Raw genomic sequence first — 22,274 nt, 5'->3', positions numbered from 1 at the left:
AGCTCCCAGTAGTACAATTCTGCTCCTGAGCATACCAAAGTATGCTTTGCAACAAAGGATACCAAAATAACAATAGACATTATATAACAGAAATATATTTGTAGTTGTTAAAATGCATGTCCTATCTGAACCATGAGTTTAATTTGGCTTCACTTTCTCTTTAATTATTATTCCAATATCAAATTACGTAATTTGCTAAATGCAAACATTCAGATTTATCCAGATTTGAGTTTATAAAATATACTCATTATCAAAGGTGCATTTTATAGGAAGTGGTATATTATTATTTTAAACAGGCCCATTACATTAGATACTATAATCATTAGCTTTAGCTAGTATCCCTGCAGCATCTTTGATAAACCACCTTAAGTGAATAAAGGCTAAATCCTCTGCAAGAGGCATGGGCGGGGCTTAGAGCTGGATGCTGGTTTCTGAGAGTGTGATAAAGAATGTGCTGGGGATACGGATTTGGTTATTGCAGGACCACTGTTGGTGGGATCTGATCAGAAAGAACTAGGACTTCAGGCATCCAGGGCGTTGCATAGGTTGTGTTACCTTTTGGATTTCTTATCCAGGGGAAAGTGTACAAGTCCAAACAGTGTCATGGAACAGGATAAATATTTACCAGAGCTGATGGCAGAGAAAGATAGCCTGGATCCATCTTTTGTTCATGCTATGCGCCTCCTTGATGAAGGTAAGGATTTTACCTTTTCAACCTGTGGTTATAAGAAATCTAGAATTGCTTTAAATATAACCCCTTTAGAATGGTGACTGAGTTAACAACTGTCTTTCAGAGTGGTGGAATTCTAAATCCGATGTACACAGTTGTGTATTTTCTCCCTGTATTAACAGGCAAATACAGTCTACAATGTTATCTGTGTCATACAAGTAATGAGGTGATAGCTGCATTAGTTGTATGCAGAGGGCAAACTGCTAGTTTCTCAAGTAAGCTTTATAATTAATTGTCTTAATGATTAAGTGTATGAGGTGGCTTAGGGAACTGAATGTGACTTTTTAGTGTTACAATAGCAAAAAATAATAAGATTCTATTCGGGATATTTTGAAGACTAATTTTTGCAGCTGGCAACCAGTTTTGGTTTAATTTTCAGTACCATCCTTTCAGCCTCTGCAATTCATATGATGTTCAGGTACTGTTAAAGGTATATTTACATTTGTTTAAATGCTATCACAAGGCATTCTGTTATTCTTTATTTTATATGGCTTTTTCCAATAGCAGATACAAGCACTTCTGATGTGTATTAGTCATCTTGGATTCTATTGTTTTTGTTTGATTTCGATGGCATAGAACAATCCTGTACAGATATTTTTTTTTCGATTTCATTGATAATGACTCTAAGGACCTGCCAGCATTTTTTCTTTCTGTAACTTTACTTTCAAAGCATGGAAGTGTGTTTTTTTTTAATGTACTTGTTTATTTCTCATGTGGCTAAGCCCCCTATAGCATTAAAAGTAAAACAGGTGTATAACGGCTGTTGCATTATATGTGGGTATTTGGTAAAACCATATGTTTATGCATGAATATAAAACACAGTACTGAAATGAATATATTTTTTCAGACAATATGTAATAAGACTTACAACACATGTTTATGCTTATGCACCGAGGAATACTAACAAGTATGTGAACCATTACTGTAAACGTTATTCAGTCTATTTGTAAAGTACTGTATTGAGATTGTTTTTTCTACGTGTGAAATAAGTACATGAATGTAATTTGACCTTTTGCCAGCAGGGGGAGCATTCGTTATTTGTAAATAAACGTGTAGGATACTTCAAACAGAAAGCCCAACTCTAAATAGAAATGTAAACATGGTTCTATCTGTGAAAAAGATTTATTGGATAGGTCATACCATGTTCTTGAAAGTATTTGTTCATTTATTATGATTTAAAAAAATCAATTCCGATTTGATATTTTCCCAGTTTTTTCAAATAACATATTCCAGTAAATAACACATTTAGCTTAAAATTTAAAAGTTTTTTTTTAGCAATAATATAAATTTGTGATTGTTTTTCAAATCATACAGAAGGTTGCATAATATTATTAGAGACATGTAACTGACTTTTCCTTAGTTTCTTTGTGAATTCAACTAGTAGATAATGGAGGTGTAGGTGTGTGTGTGTGTGTGTGTGTGTGTGTGTGTGTATATATATATATCACATTTGAGAGTGTTACTGAATATTTGATATTAGTATTTATTTATGTTTCATTTTAGTAAAGGTGACTTGGTATCACTTAATTTTAACCTTAAAAATGTTACCTACTATTAAGCAGGAAACCCATGCTTCGAAATTCTTCTTTTTACAAAATTAGTATTGCTACAACAAACACCTGCACTATATATGCATAGGGTAAATATAATATTGGAGTGAATTGCATGAGCTATGTTGTTGTCAATCATCTAACTATAAGAAAACAACAATAAAACAGAACTTGTTATAACTCAGAATATGCACAGTTTAAGAAAAATAATACAAAGAAAGAAAGTTCTATTTGTTAGTGTGCTAAATGAGTAGCAACATTACTGGTATCATTTTGAAGATGCATTGCTAACTTGTGGAACATTACAAAGTCACTTAAAGGGACATGGAACTAAACATTGTTCTTTCTTGATTCAGACAATACAAAGCATACAATTTAAAAAAGTTCCCAATTTACTGCTATTATCAAATCTGCTTTGTTTCTTTTAATCTTTATTAAAACCAGGTAGGTAGCACTATATGGCAGCAGTTTTGCAAGAATTCTTTTGAGCACTATATGCCACCAGTGTTTGCTCATTGTACACTGTTAAAAGGATTCCTGCTAAACTGCTGCTATATAGTGCTACCCACCTGCTTTTCAAAAACGGATACAAAAAATTGAAGTCAATTGGATATTTTTTTTTAAACTTGTACACTCTGAATCATGAAAGAATTGTTATGTCGCTTTCATTTTACGTTACATTTGTGAAAAAGTAATAGTCCATTACGTATAGACAATGCTATCACACAGTATTATAATGGATAATAGTGTACAAAATGCTGTATAATGCATCTAGCTATCATTTCTGCACACAAATTTCAATATGTTTCAAATTTTCTGTCAGTCTGTTTAATTTGCACTGCAAAAGGTGCATGTTTAAAGGGACAGGAAACCCAAAAGCTTTAATTCATGATTCGGATAGAACATACAATTTTAAACAACTTTTAAATTTACTTTTGTTATCAAATATGCTTCATTCTCTTGTTATCCTTTGCTAAAGGAACAGCATTACACTACTGGCAGTTAACTGAACACATCTATGTAGCCAATCGCAAGAGACAATTGTATGCAGGCACCAATCACCTGCTAGCTCCCACTAGCGTAGGATATGTGCGTATTCATTTTCAACAATGGATACCAAGAGAACAAACCATATTTGAAAATAGAAACATTTTTAAAAGTGTCTTAAAATTGCATACTCTATCTGATTCTTGCAAGTTTAATTTTGACTTTCCTATACCTTTAAATTATAGAGAAAACTCTGACATTTAACTTATACTCCTATCCTTTTGGTTAACTTTAATTTAGTGCTTGGGAGAACTTTAATGTTTACTTAATTAAATGGTTTATGAAACCATGAAACTTGTATTTACTCAGTTACATATTGATTTAGAGCACCTTTTCAGGTTTAACAATGCATTTGTCTATCCTGTGTAAAGACTTTCATAGTTATATATGGGTTACTTTGTACATAGAGGCAGATATATATTTTTCATACAATACAATCAAAGTATAGGTTAAATATTGACATTAACATTATAATTAGAAATTCATCTGGATAAAAATAGTTGCTGTAGTAGCTTTACGTGATGAATGGTGTGTATAGTTTTTAATGACTAATATAAATATAGCACCAGCGTGTTGCGTTAATATTTATATTATTTCTTAACCATTTTTCTTTTGATGCCTTTAAAATGAGATTACATCTTTAGAAGTGAAAATGAGATCAATATTTTATACTACTACATATCTGCTACTATTTAGCCATTTACTTATCCAGCTTTACCCTTAACACCTTATTTACAATCTATCTATGTATCTATCCAGACACACACTATGGGGGATATTTATCAAAGACTCAACCGCAAATATGCCGGAATTCCGCAGCCTAATTGTTGCAAGATTGATCCAACCTAGTTATCAAAGCCTACAGACCGGCAAATGTTGAAATGTGTGACGTAACATACGATCCGCCGGTCTCAATCCAACACAGATCGATGCTTACGTCATTACAGATGTTCTGAATACACATTCAGCTCTATTTGACACCTTTTCCCAGTTATCAAACTTTTAACAGGTACGCTCGCAGCTTTTCTGGCCCAGCGTACCTGGTTTTCAATCCGTCACCCTGGAGGCCGCGGATACCATAGAAATCAATGGAAGTCTGAAAGCAGCGAACGCTTATGTTCGATGCTGCCAGATATCCCATTGATTTATATGGTTGACAACAAGTTACGTTTACACCTAACACCCTAACATAAACCCCAAGTCTAAACACCCCTAATCTGCCACCCCCAACATCGCCGCCACCTAAATAAAATGTATTAAACCCTATTTCGCCGTTCCCCGACACCGCTGTCACTAAATAAATGTATTAACCCCTAAACCTCTGGCCTCCCACATCACCACCACTAACTAAACCTATTAACCCCTAAACCGTCAACCCGCAACATCGCAAAAAAACTAAATTGAGCTATTAACCCCTAAACCTAACAACCCCCCAACTTTAATTTAAAATTACAACATCCCTAGCTTAAAATAAATTTAAACTTATCTGTAGAATTAAAATAAACTATTTTAAACTATTAATTAACCTACCCTAACTATTATACTACAATTAAATTAAACTACCAATTAAATAAACTAAATTACATCTTAAAGAAACCTAACCCTACTAAAATTATTTAAATATACAATTAAACATTATTTCAAATGACTAAATTACAGAAAAAAACAAACACTAAGTTACAAAAAACAAACACTAAATTACGAAAAATAAACAACCACATTATCAAAAATAAAAAAGAATTACACATAATCTAATAGCCTTATCAAAATAAAAAGCCCCCCCAAAATAAAAAAACCCTAGCCTACAATAAGCTACTAATGGCCCTTAAAAGGGCCTTTTGTGGGGCATTGCCCCAAAGATGTCAGCTCTTTTACCTGTAAAAAAATACAAACACCCCCCAACAGTAAAACTCACCACCCAACCAACCAACCCCCCCAAATAAAAAACCTATCTAAAATAACCTAGCACCCCATTGCCCTGAAAAGGGCATTTTTATGGGCATTTGCCTTAAAATGGCATTTAGGTCTGTTACATGCCCAGACCCTAATCTAAAAATAAAACCCACCCAAAAAAAACCTTATAAAAACCCCAACACTAACCCCTTACGATCCACTTACAGTTCTTAAAGTCCCGCTTGAAAGATCCAACTCAGAGCCGGAGAAGTAATCATCCAGGCAGCAAGAAGTCTTCACCCGGGCGCCATCTTCTATCTTTATCTATCTGGCGCGGAGGGGGTCCATCCTGAAGACATCCGGCGCAGAGCATCCTCTTCATATGGTCGCCGCCGTAAACTGGAACTTCAATGAAAGTGACGTCATCCAAGATGGCGTCCCTTGCATTCCTATTGGCTGAAAAATTTCAGCCAATAGGATTAGAGCTGCTAAAATCCTATTGGAACAGCCGCCCGGATGAAGACTTCTTGCCGCCTGGATGATGACTTCTCCGGCTCCGGACTGATCCTTTAAGCCGGTCTTCAAGAACTGTAAGCGGATCGTTGGGGGTTAGTGTTAGGTTTTTTAAGGTTTTTTTGGGTTGGTTTTATTTTTAGATTAGGGTTTTGGCATGTAAAAGAGCTAAATGCACTTTTAAGGGCAATGCTCATACAAATGCCCTTTTCAGGGCAATGTGGAGCTTAGGTTATTTTAGATTGTTTTTTTATTTGGGGGGGTTGGTTGGCTGGGTGGTGGGTTTTACTGTTGGGGGGTGTTTGCATTTTTTTTACAGGTAAAAAGAGTTGATATCTTTGGGGCAATGCCCCACAAAAGGTCTTTTTAAGGGCCATTGGTAGTTTATTGTAGACTAGGGATTTTTTTATTTGGGGGGGCTTTTTATTTTGATAGGCTATTAGATTAGCTATTAGATTAGGTGTAATTCTTTTTATTTTTGATAATTTGTTTTTTTATTTTTCGTAATTTAGTGTTTGTCTGTTTTTGTAACTTAGTGTTTGTTTTTTTCTGTAACTTAGTACTTTTAATAATGTTTAATATTATATTTAAATAATTTGAGTGGGGTTAGGTTTTTTAATATGTAATTTAGTTTATTTAATTGGTATTTTGAATTAATTGTAGGATAATAGGGTAGGTTAATTAATAGTTTAAATTAGTTTATTTTAATTCTACAGGTAAGTTTAAATTTATTTGAAGATAGGGATCTTGTAATTTTAATTTTAAATTTTAATTTAAATTTGGCGGGTCGTTAGGTTTAGGGGTTAATAGCTTAATTTAGTTTATGGCGATGTGGGGGGCTGACGGTTTAGGGGTTAATACGTTAATTTAGTGTCGGTGGTGTCTGGAGCAGCGGGATAGGGGTTAATAACTTTATTTTGTTTGTGACGGTGTCGGGGAGCGGCGGGATAGGGGTTAATAACTTTATTTAGGTTGTGGCGATGTCAGGGAGCGGCGGGATAGGGGTTAATAACTTTATGTTGTGGTGGTGTCAGGGAGCGGCGGGATAGGGGTTAATAACTTTATTTAGGTGGCGGCGATGTCAAGAAGCGGTGGGATAGGGGTTAATAACTTTATTTAGGTTGTGGCGATGTCGGGGAGCGGCGGGATAGGGGTTAATAACTTTATGTTGTGGTGGTGTCGGGGAGCGGCGGGATAGGGGTTAATAACTTTGTATTAATAAAGTTGTGAAAAAGCCGAATAGACGCAAGATTGATGCCTGTTAGTTAACAACAGTCCAATGCTCATTGCCCCGTACTTGGTGGGCGTCTTTTTGCCGGCTTTTTTATAAATAAGGAGAGCGTATTAAGAAACGCGGCCGCAATGTTGAGGTGAGCGGATTGGTGCTAGCGAGGCTTTGATAAATATCCCCCTATGTTTTCCTTGGATACTTTATCTCTCTGTTTGCAATTGTTTAATTATGTTTATGATCATATTCCCATAAAAAATTGTGTAATTTGTTTACCAGAGTCTATTTGAAAACAAGAAAAGAGAAAAATATTATTTTTATTGGTCTCAGCTCCAGCTTATATCTGCTGACAATAACTTCTGGCACAGTATAGTAATAAAGAATATGCATGCATGATTGCATGAAATGATTGGCTCACTAGTAATAGAGTGTCTAAACCTAAATTTAAATCAAATATACAGCAATTACAAGAATAGTCATGTTAAAATATCCTCTTTCTTTTTTTCTACAAAATAAAATGAAAATATTAACTAACACCTAACACATGCGCAATATCTATCTACCTGTCAACCGCCAACCCCTACCGTAATAACTAATAAACTATATTAACCCCTAATCCACCAACCCCCACATTGCAAAATATCTAATAACCTATTAACCCCTAATCCGCCAACCCCCACAACGCTATATGCATAATAAAGTGATTAACCCCCAAACCACAATCACCTCACACCGCAATATACCTTAATAAACTATTACATTGCAATAAACCTAATAAATCTATTAACCCCTAATCCGCTAAATCCCCACAACACAAATAACTAATTAAATTACTAAGCCCCCAAACCTAACACCCCCTAAATTAACCCCAATTACCTAAATTAAAAAATACTAAGTTACATACAATTAAAATAAAAAAGCTAACATTACTTAAAAAAAAAATCTAAGATTAAATTAATCTAAGATTACAAAAAATAAAAGTCTAACATTACATTAAATAATAAACCAAATTATCAAAAATAAAAAAATCAAACTGAATCCCTATAAAAATAAAAAAGCCCCTTAAAATAAAAACACCCCCTAATACAGAGCTTTCCAAACTTTTCATGTTGGTGACACACTTTTTAGACCTACATCATTTCGCGACACGGTAATTAATTCAGTTGTACTAGCAAAAAGGAGGTTAAACTAACTTGTTTTAAAACATACGGACACATATATAAATTATATAATAAAAAATGCATTTACAAGTAACAGTATGTATGTGCAAGAATTAAAAAAAAGTTTAATAACACCAATAGCTACTTACTATTTTAATGGGATTTATGAGGTTGACGGGATGAACACAATTTCTGAATATTTGGTGGAATATTAAAGACACTCGCATTTCATCATCAAGCATTTTTAAGCTTCCACTTCCTATCCATATATCAAGAGCAGGAGCAGCCATGCACTACTAGGAGCTAGCTGCAAAAAAAACCCCTCTGACTTCAGCTCAGCATTTAAGCTGCCGCCCTCAGAGCTCCGTGAGCCCTACTGACTACTGCCCACGCTGCAAACACACTGCTGTCCCACTCACTGACTACACATGCAGTCACGAGCCAATTGAGGAGATTACACGTGCAGTCTGGAGCCAATGTGCCGCCAAATCCGCCAATGGGAATAGTTTCAGTTCCCACTGAGCTGCGCCAATTGGTTAAGATGATCTGTAACCCACTAGGTATCAATCATGTGTCAACCATGTGATATGCCTAGCAGGCAGGAACCAAAAAAAAAAAATTTAAAAAATAAATAAATGTTAAAAAAATTTGTGCTGAAGCAGGGACACACCTACACACTGCTGCCGACACACTAGTGTGTCCCGACACACAGTTTGGAAAGCACTGCCCTAATATAATGCTAAACTACAAATAGCCCTTAAAAGGGCCTTTTGTAGGGCATTGCCCTAAGTTAAACAGCTCTTTTACCTTAAAAAATACTGTCCCCCCTTTAACAGTAAATCTTCCCACTCACCAAACCCACCTAAAATAAAAAAAACCTAACACTGTTCTGGACATGACTTTAATTCCTTTGTAGGGGTTAAATACACAGTTATATACAAGCAGCACTGCAATAATAAAATTCTCTAGCATATTAAAGTATTTTCTTTTTGCACTTTCATATCACTTTAAAGGGACAGTCAACACCAGAATTTTTGTTGTTTAAAAAAAAGAAACAATCCATTTATTACCCATTTCCCAGTTTTGCATTACCAACACAGTTATAATAATACACATTTTACCTCTGTAATTACCTTGTATCTAATCCTCTGCATACTGCTGCCCCCTTATTTCAGTTCTTTTGACAGAATTGGATACAAAAGACAAAGGGGCGCCTCATGTGTAGATCAGAGATGCAACAAATCCCACACTGAATAGAAAGCCAAATGGATACTCACATTTAGCTGAAGCACCCTTGTGTGCTTGTGGTAGCAGGCTAATAACTCAGGGTGTATCAGCTAACCCAGGCAGCAGGTAACACTCAGGAACACCAGATGCAGTACCCAGATAGAGTACTGAATGCAGTTCGCCCCAAAGAGCGATAGGGATAAAAGTAAGGTGCTAACACTTGGCTTATGTAAAACACAAGGTTTATTAAAACTCACATAAGGTATGTGAGGAAACAGCGATTTTATAGCCGAGAAACGCGTTGCCTTAGGGGGGCTACATGTCTATGCCCTCCTATCACTTGAAGCTTTTGTTTTTATGTGAGTTTTAATAAACCTTGTGTTATACTAAGCCAAGTGTTAGCATCTTACTTTTACCCCTATCGCTCTTTGGGGTGAACTGCATTCAGTACTCCATCTGGGTACTTCATCTGGTGTTCCTGAGTGTTACCTGCTGCCTGGGTTAGCTGATACACCCTGAGTTATTAGCCTGCTACCACAAGCACACAAGGGTGCTTCAGCTAAATGTGAGTATCCATCTGGGTACTTCATCTGGTGTTCCTGAGTGTTACCTGCTGCCTGGGTTAGCTGATACACCCTGTGTTATTAGCCTGCTACCACAAGCACACAAGGGTGCAACAGCTAAATGTGAGTATCCATCTGGGTACTTCATCTGGTGTTCCTGAGTGTTACCTGCTGCCTGGGTTAGCTGATACACCCTGAGTTATTAGCCTGCTAACCCAAGCACACAAGGGTGCTTCAGCTAAATGTGAGTATCCATTTGGCTTTCTATTCAGTGTGGGATTTGTTACATCTCTGATCTACACATAAGGCGCCCCTTTGTCTTTTGTATCCATGTCTAGAGCCTGATCGAGAATGATCTGCAAGAAGGAGAGCAGCCCTGTATCTGGAATTTATGGACTTACTGTTTTGTGAGATAAGAATATCTGTAACCTGTCCTCTCATATTGGACTTGTACTGTAGTTGCAATATTTTATATTACTTTTTATGCATTTGCGATTGATCTGATGCATTTGTGATTGATTATATGTTATTTGTTTTAATTTACCTTGTGTTTTTTTTACTTTTAGATGGTCATATATTCATTTATGTAGTAGAGAGCGCCCCCTTGCTTGGTTAATTTTATCTTTTGACAGAATTGTATTTTAGCCAATCAGTGCTCACTCCTAGGTAACTTCACGTGCATGAACTCAATGTTATCTATATGAAACACATGAACTAACACCCTCTAGTGGTGAAAAACTGTCAGATTAGAGGCGGCCTTCAAGGTCTAAGAAATTAGCATATGAACCTCCTAGGTTTAGCTTTCAACTAAGAATACCAAGAGAACAAAGCAAAAATGGTGATTAAAGTAAATTGGAAAGTTGTTTAAAATTATATACCCTATTTGAATCATGAACGTTTTTTTTTTGGACTTGACCGTCCCTTTAAGTTTGAATGTGCTGAAACCAAGAATTTCTTGAATTTAAACTTTGACATAAAGGTCAATTTTTTCAATTTGTTTTCCAAGATTTTTAAAGAGGTTTGATAAAAATTTAATTATTTTCTTTCTACAAACAAATTTCCAGACAAGAGTTAAAGGGACAGTCTACTCCAAATATGTGATTGTTTACAAAGATATATAATCCATTTATTACCCATTCCCCAGTTTTGTATAACCAACACAGTTATATTAATATACTTTTTACCTCGTATCTAAGTCTCTGCAGAATGTCCCCTAATCTCATGGCTGTTTACAACAACCAATCAGTGCAGTCTCATTAATAACTCCACAGGAGTGAGCACAGTGTTATCATCTATATGGTTCACATTAACTAGCTGTGTCTTGATGTGAAAAGCTTATAAAATAGACTGAGACAAAGATGATCTGTAGGGACTTAAAAAACCTGGGAATGGGTAGTAAAGGTTTTAGCTATATTTTTAAACAATAACAATTTTGAAGTAAACTGGCCCTTTAAGGACAGTTTTCTAGGTTTAGAGGTTCCCCTTGGTTCCCTAAACTCGTCATTTTGCTATGTTTCCTGCTACTACACAATAATTCTGAACTGTGCAGTTAATGTTAACTAATTGTGCTAATGTACACCACTAGTAAAATAAAGCATGCATGCCTTCTGTACAAGTGGCTGCAATCTGTTGAGTACAAATTGAGGATAAACTTAAATGATCATAAATGGAAAATCCTTAAAAGCAGAGAGCGGTAACATGTCAAGTACAAAGGGAAAAGGTTTCATTTTAGACATCTAGACTAAAGTGTAGCTAATTATGATCAACTGAGATTGAGGGGACCCACTAGCATCATCTTCTACTCCTTACCTACTGGTGGCTACTCCAAATTAGGCAAGTGTTTGGTGGAGTTTGCCATTGAAAAACAGGATATAATTTTTTTAAAAAATGTTTAGACTTGGCTTATATGTTATTCTATAGTAAGACAACACAATTGGCTTAAATTTACAAGGTGTTTGCTTGCCATTTACCGGCTTACAAGGTACGTCTCTGGTCTTTCTATGGGGTGCCGTTTTCATTAGCGTGGTCTTGCCCATGCTATTTTATCAAACCTTCAGGAGGGAGGGAGGCTCTAATAGCATGCAGCAAGACCCTCACTATTATGTCCAGACAGGGTACGTTGCGGTTGTTAAGGGGTTAGTTGAACATAAGACATAAATACAAGAACACTTTATAACACTATGTTTTCCTTTTCTTTCAAACAACAGAAATAAATATTCATGTCCATACGGGAGTCTTTTTTTTTTTTTTTTTATATGTCTGGCAGATAACATGCTGACTAAGCTGTCTGAAACTTATCATTGTGTTGAATATTTATTTTTTTCAGTCCAATTATCTGCTGCATTTTATACTTAATAGACATTTTTTTTATATTTCCAATGATACACATAATACAATCCCTGTACTGTATAGCCTTGTGTAATAATTACTTACCATGCAGAAAGCACTGTCACTAAAAACTGCATCTCTTAAGATGCAGATATGACAAGAAGAAGTTTCAATGAGATCAGCTAAAAATGTATTAATACCACTTGGTATGAGCAGACAATATAACTTCTGCTTCACGTGTGGTCCTTACTGCTTTTATAATATATATATATATATATATATATATATATATATATATATATATATATATATATATATATATTATTTTGGTTTGTGTTTATCTGAATCTTTCCCTTTCATCTATAAGTCACTCTATTGATGTACCTATAATACTTTACATGCACAGTAAAGCAGTAATTGATTTTTATATAGGTCATTGGTGTTATGATATACTGCTAAATTGCATTCATTATACAGAAAGTAGGGCTGGACACATATTTTGGTACACTGGTTTACATAAATGAATCATGGCTACTTTCTATATAAAGGTATGATTAATATTCAACATTTGTTTTTTAATTAATGTTACATTTTTGTTTCATACATTTTAATATTCAATACTGAGTGTAATATATATATATATTTTTAAATGCACAACCTTTAAATCAATGTGTTGTTTTCAGTATTTTAAAGTGATTTGTTTTTGTTTTAAGTGTTACATTTAATCTTTGGTATATACTATATATAAATAAAAATGTAGCATTGTTTTTTTTATTAGCTCTGTTTAAATATTAACTTGGTAGAAAATTGTAAAAGTGAACATTTGTTTTACAGTTCAGATTTTGCAACAGATATTCAGGGATCCTGAAGAGAAATATGGCAGACGAACAAAACAAAACCCTCTTTGTATTTGTAAATTGATTTGTTGGCAGAACATCATTATTTTAGAATCCTAATTTAGCTTCTTTGATTATTCTACATGAATATTTACATTTTAACATTATATAGAACTCCTGGCCATTGTGCATAGTATGGAACCGTCATGATTTGGAACTCTGTCCTGTAATCGTTCTAGCAGCTCTCTGTCTGTATAAATGTCAGGGTTTCTAGAAGTTAAATAAAGGGCAGCCAAGCCTTGATAGACTGCCCTTACACTGTGCACTACATGCCCAATTCTGCTTGTTTTACACACTATACCCCACTCACTGATTACTTTTGACTCGGCCCCTGCACAAAACTCTACTTGCTATCAGCAACTGTGCCTACAAGTTTCATAAAGCCTCCCAGACCTGGATTAGATCTGTAAAATGATGGAAGCCATGTACTGATTTATTTATAAAAATGCTGCCTCAAAATAGTAAAAACAATACAGAAATCATAAAAAAAATAGACAGGCATGGAAATTCATTAAAGGGATACTAAACCCTTGTAATGGAAATATTTCACTGAAATTAACGAAACCGTATCTATTTTTAAAGCTTCACTATTTCTGTAATAATCTTGAAAACATTATTTATTTAGTCTTATGATATCTCTCTGAAAGTGCAAGATATTGTAACTGACTGTAAAACCTGCTTTTGAAGACAAAAAAGAAGATACATCCTGAATTGTGTGTGTATGTATTTATTTTCGTAATTACTGTATCATTGGGCTTTTTATATTGAAATTAAAGGATAGAACATGCAATTTTAAGCAACTTTCCTAAAAAGAATGCAAGCTTAGGAGCCAGCTCATTTTTGGTTCAGAACCTGGGTAGAGCTTGCTGATTGGTGGCTATGCTTGCTGATTGTTATCTAAATGTAGCCACCAATTAGCAATAGGAGTAAATTAGAAAGTTGCTTAAAATTGCATGCTCTATCTAAATCCTGAAAGTTTAATTTTGACTAAACTATCCCTTTAAATCCTTTTAAATACATTATACTTTATTTATTTGTTTACCTTTTAAGAATAGATATCTTTATTTATCATTATTTCTAGTATATTATATTTGACGTTCAATATCAGGTCATACTATAGCAGTGATGGAGAATGTTTTTGAGCCCAAAATGAGTGCACAAACTGACACAGAAAACCAATTTGTGGTAACACTTAAAATATGGAACATTTAGTTTTTTTGCTGTTGTTTTTTTTAAACTGCGCACAGCTGTCTTAACCAAGTGACACAGATTAATTGCTTTTTTTTCTTGTGTAAAACAACATAAGGCACACTAGCAAATTGAAACACAGTGATCTGCAAATGCAAATTTTGTTTTCAGGTTTTTCTTAAAGGGACAGTCAACAGCAGAATCTTTGTTATTTAAAAAGATAGATTATCCCTTTATTACCTATTCCCCAGTTTTGTACAACCAACACAGTTATAATAATACATGTTTTTACCTCTGTAATTACCTTGTATCTAAACCTCTGCAAACTGCCCCCTTATTTCAGTTCTTTTGACAGAGATGCATTTTAGCCAATCAGTGCTCACTCCTTGGTAACTTCACGTGCATGAGCTCAATGTTATCTACATGAAACACATGAACTAATGCCCTCTAGTGGTGAAAACTGTCAAAATTCTTTAAGATTAAAATAAAAAATTAGCATATGAACCTCCTAGGTTTAGCTTTCAAAGAAGAATACCAAATGAACAAAGCAAAAGTGGTGATAAAAGTAAATTGGAAAGTTGTTTAAACTTACATGCCCTATCTGAATCATGAAAGTTTTTTTTGGACTTGACTGTCCCTTTAAGCTACAAGCAAAATGTAGACAGCAGTGAGATAAAAGAAAATACACATACACACATACACACATACATAAACAAATGCACCAACATACATTTACACACATACACACACAATTGCATACATACATTTAAACAATAAATACACAAAATAAAAAAAGGGCCCAAAACAGTTGCTAGGCAACCAGACCAACACTAAAACTGCTAAAACACACAGACATCAAATTATAAAACCTTAACTGGACAAGGAACCATATATAACAGACATCAAATGAATGTCGTACAAAAAAAAAAAACAACTAAACCAAACCGTAGCAGAGCACATCAATCAAAAATTCAATATAAGCCAATGTGAGGCAGGGCAAACTAGTAGCAGACCAATATAAAGTGCACAAATGGGAGGGCTATACAATAACTAGATGAAGCTCTGCAGTGTTGACTTCAGATAGAAGCATTTGTGACTTCTTTGCAATGAATTTAAAGGGACTCCGTCATCAAAAAATAATATTTTGTAATTCATTTATTTACATTGATTGAAAGCTTTATTTGTTCTTTAAAATTCATTTCCATGAAGGTATTTTGAGTAATTACATGTCAGAGAACTGTCTTGTTGGCATCCATTTTATAAGGTCTAGTTGGCAAGATTTTTCAAATTCAAACTGATGCTGCCAATACATATTACTTTAGTACATGTAATAAAAGGGCAGCTGATAAAAAATATTTCCTCCTTTCACTATCATTGTCTTTTTTTCTCAATTTTTTTCTCTACTGTGGGCTGCGCTAATCATCAGGCTAAGAAAACATAAACATGTTAGGGTTGTTACTAGTGTTTTTGTTTCTTTGAGAGGACTAAATTGTTAATATATATATATATCAAAATGGAAAAAAATATTTTTATCTGATTTATTTTGATTTTAATATAAAAAAGGTAAGGTGTGCAGGGTTGTGTGGATTTCAGAGGGGGGTGCAGGGTTAGGGTATCTGATCTGATGCATAATGTGGGTATGTGACAGTGAATCTGCAGGGCTGTAGGGTTCTCTTGTTTACATATAACTAACAGGACATGCAGAGGCTGATCACTAGTGTCATGTGGTTTGTGGATATCAGTGGGGCCATAAGGTCTAATCTGAGTTCTCTTGTTTACATATAACTAACAGGACATGCAGAGGCTGATCACTAGTGTCATGTGGTTTGTGGATATCAGTGGGGCCATAAGGTCTAATCTGAGTTCTCTTGTTTACATATAACTAACAGGACATGCAGAGGCTGATCACTAGTGTCATGTGGTTTGTGGATATCAGTGGGGCCATAAGGTCTAATCTGAGTTCTCTTGTTTACATATAACTAACAGGACATGCAGAGGCTGATCACTAGTGTCATGTGGTTTGTGGATATCAGTGGGGCCATAAGGTCTAATCTGAGTTCTCTTGTTTACATATAACTAACAGGACATGCAGAGGCTGATCACTAGTGTCATGTGGTTTGTGGATATCAGTGGGGCCATAAGGTCTAATCTGAGTTCTCTTGTTTACATATAACTAACAGGACATGCAGAGGCTGATCACTAGTGGCATGTGGTTTGTGGATATCAGTGGGGCCATAAGGTCTAATCTGAGTTCTCTTGTTTACATATAACTAACAGGACATGCAGAGGCTGATCACTAGTGGCATGTGGTTTGTGGATATCAGTGGGGCCATAAGGTCTTTATGTGGAGAAATGACTCAAGGGCAAGGGAATACCATGCTTTTTATGGCTATGCAGCTGACACAAAACTGAATGGTAATTTGAGTGTGATATGAGTTTTATTAGAAAGTGCAGACATCATACAGGTTCAGTTAGAGAAAGATCACCACTGAAAAGAAAAGAAATGGAAAAGGTAACTTAAGGAAATGCTATGGGTGACTGGGTTGTGCAAAGTGCACTTAAAGGGACGTGAAACCCAAAAAATGTATTTCATGATTTAGTAGAACATACAATGTTAAACAACTTTTCAGTTTACTTCTATTATCAAATTTGCTTCATTCTCTTGGTATCATTTGTTGAAGGAGCAGCAATGCACTACTGGTTTCTAACTGAACACATGGGTGAGCCAATGACAATCAGTATAAATATGCAGTCACCAATCAGCAGCTAGAACCTAGGTTCTTTGCTGCTCCTGCACTTACCTAGATAAACCTTTCAGCAAAGCATAACAAGAGAAGGGAGCAAATTAAATAATAGAAGTAAATTGGAATGTTGTTTAAAATCAAACACTCTTTCTGAATCATGAAAAAAAAATGTGGGTTTCATGTCACATTAAATGACTTACTTGATTATCAGGAAGCAATGGTGCACTGAGGAGTGAAAATAAAGCTGTATAATCAGTGTGAGCAGAGCCACAGAATAGAGCAGAACTAGTAACTAACTGAAGCCCACTGTGTTAGCTGTGCTGATGGAGGGGTGGAGCTTGGTGCACAGCATATCAGGAAGCATCTGAGTGAGAGACGCAGAGTTATGTGCTGGATGAGTGAGGTGTGTGTAGAGCAGAGCTTTCCAAACTTTTCATGTTGGTGACACACTTTGTTAGACCTACATCATTTCACGACACAGTAATTCAGTTGTACTAGCAAACAGGAGGTTAAACTAACTTGTTTTAAGAGATACGGACACATACATAAATTATATAATAACGAAATATATTGACAAGTAACAATATATGTACAAGAATAAAAAAAAAGATTAATAACACCAATAGCTATTTACTATTTTAATGGGATGTATGAGGTTGATGGGATAAACACAGTTTCTGAATATTTGGTGGAATATTAGATAAAGACACTCGCATTTCATCATCAAGCATTTTTAAGCTTCCACTTCCTATCCATATATCAAGAGCAGGAGCAGCAATGCACTACTGAGAGCTAGCTGCAAAAAAAAAAACACTTTGACTTCTGACTTCAGCTCAGCATTTAAGCTGCCGCCCTAGTCCGACTGACTACTGCTCGCGCTGCAAACACACTGCTATCCCACTCACTGACTACACATGCAGTCACAAACCGATTGAGGAGACTACATGCGCAGTCAGGAGCCAATGTGCCGCCAAAGGGAATAGTTTCAGTTCCCGGTGAGATGCGCCAATAGGTTAAGATGATCTGTGACCCACTAGGTATCAATCACGTGTCAACCACGTGATATGTGTCGCAGGCAGGTGGAAAATCGGAAACCAAAAAAAAATATATATTTTTTTTAAATTCAAAGAAATTTGTGCTGAAGCAGGGACACACCTACACACTGCCACCGACACACTAGTGTGTCACGGCACACAGTTTGGAAAGCACTGGTGTAGAGGGTAAATGTGGATGTCAGATGACAGGAGATGTCAGTGATGAGGTGATACAGGGGTTAATAAATGCTTCTGTGGTAAAAGGAACTTGTTTTTGAAGAAATTATGCAATTTGAAAAATAAAACTAGTGCTGAAACTATTTTATGGCAATAGTATACTGAATGTGAAATAAACAGAACAGCACCACCTACTGGTCAACCTGAATAACACGTGTGTCTCAATACTAGTGCTCATGCAATTTTGTACCTGCCTGGGCAAAATAAGCAATCCAAATTGGTGGCAATCAATTTCATTAATTTGTGTTTAAATAAATAATACAAAGATGGACTTTTAGAAAACATAGAGTGACCTGCATAAAAAAAAATACCACATAAGTCATTTATCTAAAGGAAAAATATGTATTTACAATAAGAGGATTCCTTTAGTGAATGACCAATAAGTCCATTTATAAACACAGTACACCGATTTTAGACTGACTTTGATGCAAAAGATCAATGTTTTTATTCTATTTGAGCCTCATTTATCAAGCTGCGAATTCTTAAGACAGTTGCTTCTTAACCTCTCCACCACCTAAAATGTAGTGGAGTGAAATCATCCTGATCCAAACGGAATGATTGACAGCCCCCACTTCTGCGCAGCCATTTGTGACCACTGATTGGCTCAGCCGCTGTGTTTAACTCCAGCCCAGTAATGCTTAGTTCTCTGCAGGCAATAGCATACTAATAAAATGTTTTAGTTCATTTGCTGATTGTATTATGTCCTCTTAATAACCCTTTTATTTAATATTTATATGCAGTTGTACTATAAATATACAGTAGTTAGTCAGAGGCATAACTAGAAACCACAAGGCCCAGGTGCAAGAATCTAAGAAGGCCCCCCCCCCCAAAAAAAAAGAAATGCATTTGATACATATCTTTTTGTTTTTGTTTTAACATTTAATACAGAAAAAAAAATGTGAATCAGATTACATGTCTGCAAAAGGAGGTACCCTGTGCCCACAGTCTGTGAGAGGGTCTGACCCCTATTATTGAATATAGTGACACTGTTTAACCCACCAGTACTGTATATAGTGAGTTAGTGACACAGTCTGTAATCTGCCGGTGAGATGGCTGGCCTGACCCTACCCACCCTAGTACTTTATAAAGTGACCTGACCAAAGTAGTCTGTGACATGGTCCAGCCCCCCATACTGTATATAGTGGTACTGTATAGTGACACTGTTTACCCCCTCCCCCTCATGCTGTAGTAACAAGGTCTGTAAGTTGCTGGTTCCACAAACATACACATATGCATACATAAATACTAATAGGTAAAGCAGAAACACTGACCCCTGTAGTCAGAGACACTAGTGAGGCATCATGTCACACTCACATGATATCAGTGCAGGCAGTGGCAAGTCAATGTTTTTTATTGGGGGAATAATTATTATTTTATTTTTTTTAAGCTGGGTCTCCACCCTCGGGGGCCCGGTCGCAGTTGAGTCTTTGCACCCCCTGTAGTTCCGCCCCTGTAGTTAGTTCTAGCCAACTCCAAAATCTAGATATAAATGTTATGCTGAAGAAAAAAAAAGGTGATTAATATTCTGTTGCAATTAAATGTAATTTGAAACATCTGAAAATAAATCTGCTGATTGTAACTGAACACTATTACAAGAAGAAGCATTTTTCTGAAACCTTTAATTTACTGTATTTGATAGGTTTATGTTTTGAGAGTAAGTAAATAGCAGGGTGCCTGTGTATAAATTGATTGCCGTTAGATCAAGTATGTAACTCATCAAATAATTGCAGCCACCCACACAAGATCATGACCTACAGAGTATCAGATGCGTTTATTATAGGGAGCTTTCCCTACTGAGCATATATCCATCTGCTTTGTTTAACATCCTTAATATGTTTTATGTTTTTTTTAATTACAATATTTTATACGCTAATATTAGTTTGTATCTGAATAAACATCATATTACTGTGCCTAAACGTAAAGTAAACATGAAATAGATAGACAAAATGATGCATTCAAATCAAACGTTAGCCTGGGAAGAATATATAGATAGATAAAAACTGAAAAATACGAATAACATTTCCGTAATGGGCAACACCATCATGTTCTACCATTTCTGCTGAGGTCAATTAGGCAATGTTATAAATGGGTCACTAGAGTGTGTAGTCACTGACTGTGTGGTGTATGGCAGTCTACACTTCCACTTTTAACAATAATTATAAAGCACACACTATTTAGAATCAAATTACAGGAAAAGGGGACACAATACATATATATATATATATATATATATATATATATATATATATATATATATATATATATATATATATATATATATATATATACAGTATATATAAAACAAATTTTTGGGGTAAAGCACTCTGTTCCAATCCTCAATGCATTAGAAGTCAAAAAGCTTTATATCTCATAGTACAACTCACTGATTAATAATTCCTTCAATTTATTTTATATTTGTTCCAATTCCAAACATCATCATATTGTTTCATTTATAATTTCAGTATGTCAAAATGACCAACGTTTCAGCCCTGACTTGGGCCTTTTTTCAAGGTATTGAATACACATGTGTACAAATTTAGTGTAGTTCAAAATTTGGTGCCAGGTTCCTATTGCTGAGGTCATCACTCTCCCTTTCCTCATAGCCAGTATTTTGCTGCCACCTAGTGGGCATTTTACACCTTAGCATCCTTTTTTTCTATTCACGTCTTCCTATCTGGTTTACTAAAAAGAAAGAGAAAAAATACACAACGATCAGTAGTAGTGGCGAGGCACTGCAGTATAAATTTGCAGGTAAAGTAATTAAAGTACATATTATTATATTTTGTCTCTATCCCAAATTGTTTTATGTCCCTTTAAAGGGACATTGTATACTAAATTTTTCATACCTTAAATGTTTTCTAGATGATCCAATTATATAGCCCATCTGGGTGTGTTTTTTTTTAAAAAATGTATAGTTTTGCTTATTTTTTTAATAACATTGTGCTGATTTTCAGACTCCTTATCAAGCCCCACAGTTTTCGATGTATACTGATGTATACAGAATTATGCTTGTGTAATAGGTATTTTCATATGCAGTGGAAAGGGGAGGGGAATGTCTGTTCTTCCTGCTTTCTCTGCCCATTTCAGTGGGTGTCCCAACCTAACCTCGTTAACAGTGCAAAATTCAGATTATTATAACCTTGGTGACTAAATAATCTTGATTTTATTAAAGACAGGAGGTGAATATTTTGCATAATTCTTTACTGAAAACCAAAACAGCAGCAAAGAAAAAACTGACAGGAAGAAAATAATTCACATAGCAACAGAGTATGACCAATCAGCATACAGTATAGCAGTAAAGAGACCAGAACAAACTAAGTCCTTCCTCTTTTCTTTGGTGAATCTCCTGAAAGACTACAGAAGAATGAACATCAACAACATCCTGTGTAGAAAGGAATTTGAAGCTTGAGGAAGATCCAAGTCGAGCCTTGAAAGATGCCAGAAAAAATCTCGTCCATAGGATTAAACTGTAAAAAGATATAAAATGACAATAATATTTGTTCTCTTAGGTACAGAATCAAAGAATAAACATAACCATGAACATACAAAACATTAAATATCCTTATTCAATAATTTTTTTTTTTTTTTTTTTTTTTAAACCTCCACTGGGAGAGGCAGAAGAAAAAGGGGGTGGGAAAATATTCGCCTCCTGTCTTTAATAAAATCAAGATTATTTAGTCACCAAGGTTATAATAATCTGAATTTTATGTCGACAGGAGGCTTCATATTTTGCAATTTTAACGCAATAAAAGTAATGACTCAGCAGCGTGAAGAATGGGTTTAAAATAAAACCGAGAAAAGGTGGATGAAGAAGACCAATCTGCAGCTCTGAGGATATCTTGAAGATTACAGCCAGCTAAAAGAGCCTTGGATGCAGCTGCACCACGAACGGAATGAGCTCCAAACGAAAGATCAATGCCTGCGGAGGACATGAGC

At 35.3% G+C, this 22,274-nt stretch overlaps 1 protein-coding gene across 1 annotated transcript in view; it reads left to right on the top strand.

The window, feature by feature from the left end:
- The first annotated feature begins 603 nt into the window (after positions 1–603).
- KHDRBS2 (KH RNA binding domain containing, signal transduction associated 2) overlaps positions 604–22,274 on the top strand; it is a 1,203,795-nt gene continuing 1,182,124 nt past the window's right edge. Inside the window, exon 1 of the mRNA XM_053710406.1 lies at positions 604–694. Within this exon, the coding sequence (XP_053566381.1) occupies positions 604–694 (91 nt within the window). The remainder of the gene's footprint in view (positions 695–22,274) is intronic.

The sequence above is a fragment of the Bombina bombina genome, chromosome 4, assembly GCF_027579735.1.
Source record: "Bombina bombina isolate aBomBom1 chromosome 4, aBomBom1.pri, whole genome shotgun sequence".
NCBI classification, from domain to species: Eukaryota; Metazoa; Chordata; class Amphibia; order Anura; family Bombinatoridae; genus Bombina; species Bombina bombina.
This window is presented reverse-complemented; position numbering and strand designations above follow the sequence as displayed.